The following is a 6,341-nucleotide window of genomic DNA, read 5'->3' on the forward strand; positions in this document are numbered from 1 at the left end:
ACACTAGATCAATGCCCCATTATGTTGCACGACACAGTCTTTCTGAAAATGAAATGAGGTGCCGTGAATGACACAGTATGACATGTATGCACTTTTCCGTACATAATTTGTAGATTGAAATCAGTGCCATGCATTTTAGGAGTCAACAATTATTGAGCCGGTGTGTTTGCACAATCAAACCGCTGCTGTTGCAGGGCAGCGGCACTATGACTATGGCCACGATGAATGGTGACTTCATTCAAAGAGGCAGCTATTTGGGTAGACTCCACGAATGATACAAGGTGTTGAAATTACATCAGTTTCCACGTTGAACCCAATTACACGCGTGTCCTAAGACTGTCAATTTTAAGGTTCAAACTGGGACATAGGCGTATACACAGACTTTAAATGGCCAGTTTTAAAACCAACATCTTCAAAACATCATGAAAAATACCTTTTTGATCTTATGTTGGAACCAAAAAGAATTGAACAAATCCGTGGTGGGAAATTTCGATGTCAGCACAGACAAGCTGCAGGAGAAATGTTTGAGTTTTTGAAACTGTGTGACTGACATCTAGTGGAGGACACTGATTAAGACATATAAGCCCACAGTATAATGCAATACCTTTTTTGATTAAAGGAATGATCGCCTATAATTAATAATTTCATACCTCTAAAAACAAATGGAGAAACGCAGAAACCCATCTGTGAAGAAATCCCTGAAAGTGTTTTTATTTTGAATAATCAATTATTATTTTCAAATGTTATAATTTTGGAAGTGTAAACACATACAGTTACTGAATTAGAATATAAACGTGGACAGTGTAGTGCATGTAAGACACTACACTGCACTTGTAAAGACTTTGATGTTTTTCAGCATACGGTAGTTAAACTGTTGGATTACCTGCTATTATCACCACACCACAGTGAAGCAGTGGTGGAGGCTGTAACTTGACCTTGCCTTTTAATGGCTTTGTGACAATGGTGCCCCGTCCCACTGGCCTGTCTGCCCCTCTGGAGCGTCTATTTATAATGTCCAGACACAGTGCAGAGGTTATTCAGGTGCCAGCAAATACAAGGTGACAGACACAGAGGAACAAAGGGTGAGAAATTTTACTGTTATTGTTCCTGTTGTTGGCTATGTTTATTAAAAGTTGCATTTATTTGTATTTTCAGGAAGTTTTTTGTTGAGCTGAACATGTGATTCCTCATTGAACATTGAACATAGTCTATTTATTTGCTTAATCGACTGTGTATTTAAAAATGTGTATTTAATTAATATTAGATTTAAATCAAATTATGTGATTTATGCACTGAAAGTGTGTATAGCAGGACACATCTTACAATTTTCTTAATTTTTTTGGTTTTGATTCCCTTTAAAGTTGGTCTGACTTGTATATAAACAATATATTTCATGGCAGTAGCTTTATTTCTAGGCTAAGTTTCTACATACAGTTTAAAAAAAATGCGAATCTAACAGTTTCTTGCATGAAACTCTTCTCAGATGATCATATTTTCCATTGGTAAACTACAATGGTAAGTGCATTTCTTTTTTGCTGTTTGAAATCGACGTTTAACATATATAATGGAGCTCGTCACTCACTGTTACTTGTAGGATTTAATTGGAAACATTATGCAAAAGACGTTGCGAAACTTCCTGCTATTTTTGTTTTTGTTTTTTCTCTCTCTGAAGGTGAAGAACAGTAAGATGTCAGTGGGGCATCATGTGCATTGTGATAAATGTTACAATGCCCACTGTCAAGTCCCCGTGCAGATCTCTGTCTCATGCATGGTCGTCAAATGCCGAAGAGACTGTGGCGCCAGCCTCCACACGTGCAAGCAACAGGAGCACCAGCTCCTCTGTCCAAATGAGACGGTCCCCTGCCTCAATGTTGACTACGGCTGTCCTCTCACCATGCTGCGCCACAGGATGGCTAAACACCTGGAGGTCTGTCCCGCCAGCGTGGTCTGCTGCTCTCAGGAGTGGAACCGCTGGCCTGTCTCTGAAAGGGACCTGACCTTCTACAGAAACGTTTCGATAAACCCTCAAACTGAGCTGCACCTCGATGTTGCTATGGCGCTAAGGGACCAAGAGCTGCTGTTTCGCTCCATAAAAATGAAGAACATTTTTCCTGAGCTGATGATGCAGGATCCTGCCATCCAGGACATTACTGCGGGGGCCAGCTGTCCTGCGGAGGAAGCAGCCTGTTCTTCAGATTGTGGTGAATTTACAGAAAACGGCTGCGGAAGGACGGAGGAAAAAGAACTCAGTCAAGAGGAGAGCGATGCTTTGGCAAAGAGCCAGGACGTGGAGAGTCTTCAGAACCACAGCTCCTGGGAGAAAATATTCACGAAGGAGATGGGGGGATGCAAGCAAACTCTCAAAAACCTGAATAAGAAGGATGAAAAAGGAAAGGAAAAGGAGGAGCAAGAATCATCAAACTGTCAGGGAGAGACGGGAGACTCGCACCTGGACCAAGAGAATGCTGCTTCCGTTTCGAGCATGTATGGTGCAAGTGGCCTTGCGCCGTGGCAAGATGGGGTCCTGGAGAGGTTAGGCAAAGAAGCCAACATTGCAGAATACAACATGTATCTGGTGCACAACGGGCCAATGTTGATTAATTTTGGCCAACTTGCAGCTTGCACCCCGAGAGAAAAGGATTTCGTGTATGGGAATCTGGAGCCCATCGAGGTTAAAACCGTCCGCTCATTCAACGTTCCTACCAGCTATCGAGCGAAGCGCAGCCATCTGAAGGACCCGGCGCGCAAAGTCAAGACCACGCACCAGGGTGTCGACACTGCAGATCTGGGCGTGTCAGCCGAGGACCTTCCAAAGTGTGACGAGGTTCGCTCCACACTCCTGTGCTCCTTGGAAAAGGAACTAAAAGGACATTTAATCTCAGAGAGTGCGGTGATAGATGGTCTTTATGTAGATATAGGAACACAGACGTACAACTTTTGCTCGGCGCCGTTCAAAACAGATGCATCTCTTGCTGACGTCATAGCAGACAGACCTCACGGTCTTTATGTACATATCGAAGCGGAATCTGTCACCAGAAGACACAACAAAAGAAGTTCAGCCTTCAGCTACACGTGCGGCCATTTCTTTCGCCGCGACGAATACCGCTCTCATTTTAGGAATGTCCACTCCGACATACAGGCATCTCTAAGTGGCTGGTTACAACAACGCTGCCCCTTGGCATACCTCGGCTGCACTTTCACCCAGACAAGGTTTCAGCCGGCAGGTCACCAAGCCACAGTTAAATTCTGCCAAGATGTCAACACCTTCGTCCTCCAGCCACGGGTCCCTTCATCCCTGTGTGAAGGCGTAAAAACCTTCAGCGCTCAGGGAAATGGCGCACATAATCTGGATCCCCTGAGCAGGCTGCCCCTGGAGATTCTTCAGCACATTGCCAGTTACCTTGACAGTTTTACATTATCTCAGCTGTCCCAGGTCTCCCATCTGATGAGGGAGGTGTGTGCCACGTTGTTGCATGAGAGAGGGATGGTATCCCTCAAGTGGGAGAAAAAGACATATTCCCATGGGAAAAGCTCCTGGAGATGTCGAAAGAAAGCAAGTATCCTTAAGATTTTTTTTTTTAGATTTTCTTGTTTTACTTGTATCATAAAATGAAATGTGTTATTTTGTACGGATCACCTGTGGTAACTGAACCGCAGGGGACATTTTTATCATATAATTATACTTATTCATTTAAATGAAGGAGCGCTCCTACTCTATCTCCTATATTCTTTGGATCTCAACTTTGTACTCAGTGAAGGGAAAGTAAACACAAGGCCAAACTTCTTTATCGGTTCCCCTTTAGTATCTGGCACCATTCTGTGCAATACTGTCATTGGAAAATTTCAGTCATTCATACAGCATGACAGCTGCTGCATTGTAAACACTCTCCAGACTCTCAACAGTCCTCTGTAACAATATTACAAACTAAATCACAGCCATGTTGGCAACAGTTAATGGAGCGGCCACTGGAGATTTGCTACTTTTTTCCGAGTCCTTATCAAAAAAACAGCTGCTTGTGAATTCGGGCACAGGATGAGGATGTTTGGAAATTGGAACTTTTGTCTTCTTCTCTGATTTATGGGTCGAAGCAGTGGTCTGGTAACTAGACAGCTGAGCCAAGCATCATTTAATGTTTGCACGTGCACGTATTTAGCAACCTCTTTCCAAGGAAGGGACCTGGCCAGGATGGCAGCATAACAAGTTCTGACAGGACAATGCAACGGCAAACACACAATTAAACAACACAAAAAAACCAAGTGACAATGTATGAAAGGTCAAATAGGCTAAGAACAGAGACTAATACAAAAGCAATTTTCAATTGTATTTATTCCTTTATTTAAAAGAATTTTCATCAGGATCCTGAGCTGAACTAAAATAGACGTAGCTGTAGACAACCTGTGCGCAGTGGGTGGTTGTGGCCAGGATTCTGTTTTGCCTTCATTTGATAAATGACAGTGGAGAGATTCTTGGGAAAATGGGAGTGCGGGGTGTCGCATGCAACAGCTGGAATTAAACCTTTGCAGAATTAGACCACTAAGCTAAGCCTTAGACCCCGTGGCTTAGACCACTAGGCCACAAGGACGCCTACTGGTCTAGTGGTCTGAGCCCTGCGGGCGTCCCCGCAGCTGCCTCGGTGTTTTGAAAAGACCTAAATCCTGTTTGTGAGGTGGTTCAGACTCGCAGCCGCTGAGCTATGACCACTGAAATTCGTAATTTATGCCTTAGCTTAATCTACACATGGAATGCCATCAGATGTGCCGGATTCCTTGAGGTAAAGTAGATGAGTGCATCTCGTCTAATTTGAATTGCAACGGCAGAGTTACGAGTTTACGAGTTATGGCCGTTGATGTCAAATAATCACATTTAGAAGAATTTGGAAACCGGGCCTTTGAAATCAATACAGCAAATAAAAACTAATCAAAATGTTTTGAGGGCTCATGCAAATACTTTGTGTACCAAACTTGGTGAAAAGTGGATGAAATTAGCTGGTGTACAGCTGAAAAACAGTTGTGCATTAACTTCAGAATTGCAGACGGTGTCTTTAGACAGGCTGAAACATTTCTACCCGATGGTTCCGATTCCAAAGTTATGAACATAAACCTAAAGCCGGGTAGATTACCACACGGCGACGCTTAGCAAATACGCTTTTCTATTGCTTTTTGACTAATCTTCCACTAATTCTGTTACTCTGTTACATTTTAAAAGCAGTTCTTTAGATATTCTGCTCACAAACACATGAACAAACCTACGTACAGTGTGTGCACCTCTCTGCTGTAGGTAATGGAGCGTAAGCGCGGTATAAGTGTGTAAGTGTGTATTTTTACATTTACTATTTCTGTACTGCGGTGATCATGGGACAAAGAGCGTGCCGATGATATCAGCGAAATGGCCTGAGGCTTCGCTGCCAGTAAACACGGTGCTACCATAATAAGTCAGATATGTAATCATTCCTGGAAACATGGGATTGATAAGACTGTGTGGGTGACAGCTGGGTATTTGCTCCCCAATGAAGGGCATAATTTGTACAAATTTAAAATGGATGAATACAAATATAACATGGTGCCCTTACATGTGGTAAAAATATTCCGTGAATTGGATTCCATGGATATTAAAAAGCCATTTATCCTCGTGGCCATACATCTGCCATACAATCGACAGATGCCTAAATAGCAGCCTCCTACACCTACTTCAGCTCTGTCTCTGTGTTTTACAGGTTTGGGAGTTCAGCTCTCTGTTTTCCTCGGTGGACAGATGGAGCTTCAGCCGTACTCCTTCCATGTCGGATCACCTGAAAACCTGCTCCTTCTACCAGAGAGAGGAACGCACCGAGCCGGTGGTTTTAGCCTGCCTGGGAGAGGCCAGAGACAAACGCGGGGAAGTAAAGCACAAGACATAATTCTCATGGCCCCAGAGCTCGGTGGGCGGACCACAGCCCGAGCAATGCCATGTGAAGAATCACTCATACGTGATATGTATGCACCCACAAAACTTCAAAGTGGATAAAGCCTCCACATATACAGCTACTGTATAGGAACGGAAGGGAATTCAGAGATGCTGTGTGCTGCAGCCCTGCAGACAGATACTTTATATGTGAAGAATTTATTGTGGCTTAAACTGCAATTTTGTGAAGACTTTTACACATCCTCTATTCTTTTTGTAACTTCTCCGCAAACCGTTTTGACTGTAAGTGGACAAAGTGCTCTGACATTTATGTATTTATGTAGTGCTTTCAAGAGCTCATAAGGAGAAGATTAAATTGAAACGATCCCAGCTGAGGATACTGAATCTGAGTTTGAGAGGGGTCTCGTATTCTGTAATATCATTATACTGGTGTTGCTTG

The 6,341-nt window shown here is 43.3% G+C and overlaps 1 protein-coding gene across 2 annotated transcripts; it reads left to right on the forward strand.

Annotated features, from left to right (window-relative positions):
• Positions 1-1,015: 1,015 nt before the first annotated feature.
• LOC120791679 (F-box only protein 40) lies at positions 1,016-6,246 on the forward strand. 2 transcript variants are annotated; one of them, XM_040130233.1, is made up of 4 exons: positions 1,027-1,082; positions 1,484-1,515; positions 1,673-3,553; positions 5,715-6,246. In XM_040130233.1, exons 2-4 carry the CDS (start codon positions 1,513-1,515, stop codon positions 5,895-5,897), a joined length of 2,067 nt encoding a protein of 688 aa, XP_039986167.1. In that variant the 5' UTR covers positions 1,027-1,082; positions 1,484-1,512; the 3' UTR covers positions 5,898-6,246. The 2 variants fall into 2 exon arrangements, with proteins under 2 accessions (XP_039986168.1, XP_039986167.1); XM_040130234.1 differs by lacking the exon at positions 1,484-1,515 and having other exon boundaries at positions 1,016-1,082.
• The last annotated feature ends 95 nt before the right edge of the window (positions 6,247-6,341 follow it).

Source organism: Xiphias gladius, chromosome 7, assembly GCF_016859285.1.
Source record: "Xiphias gladius isolate SHS-SW01 ecotype Sanya breed wild chromosome 7, ASM1685928v1, whole genome shotgun sequence".
NCBI classification, from domain to species: domain Eukaryota; kingdom Metazoa; phylum Chordata; class Actinopteri; order Istiophoriformes; family Xiphiidae; genus Xiphias; species Xiphias gladius.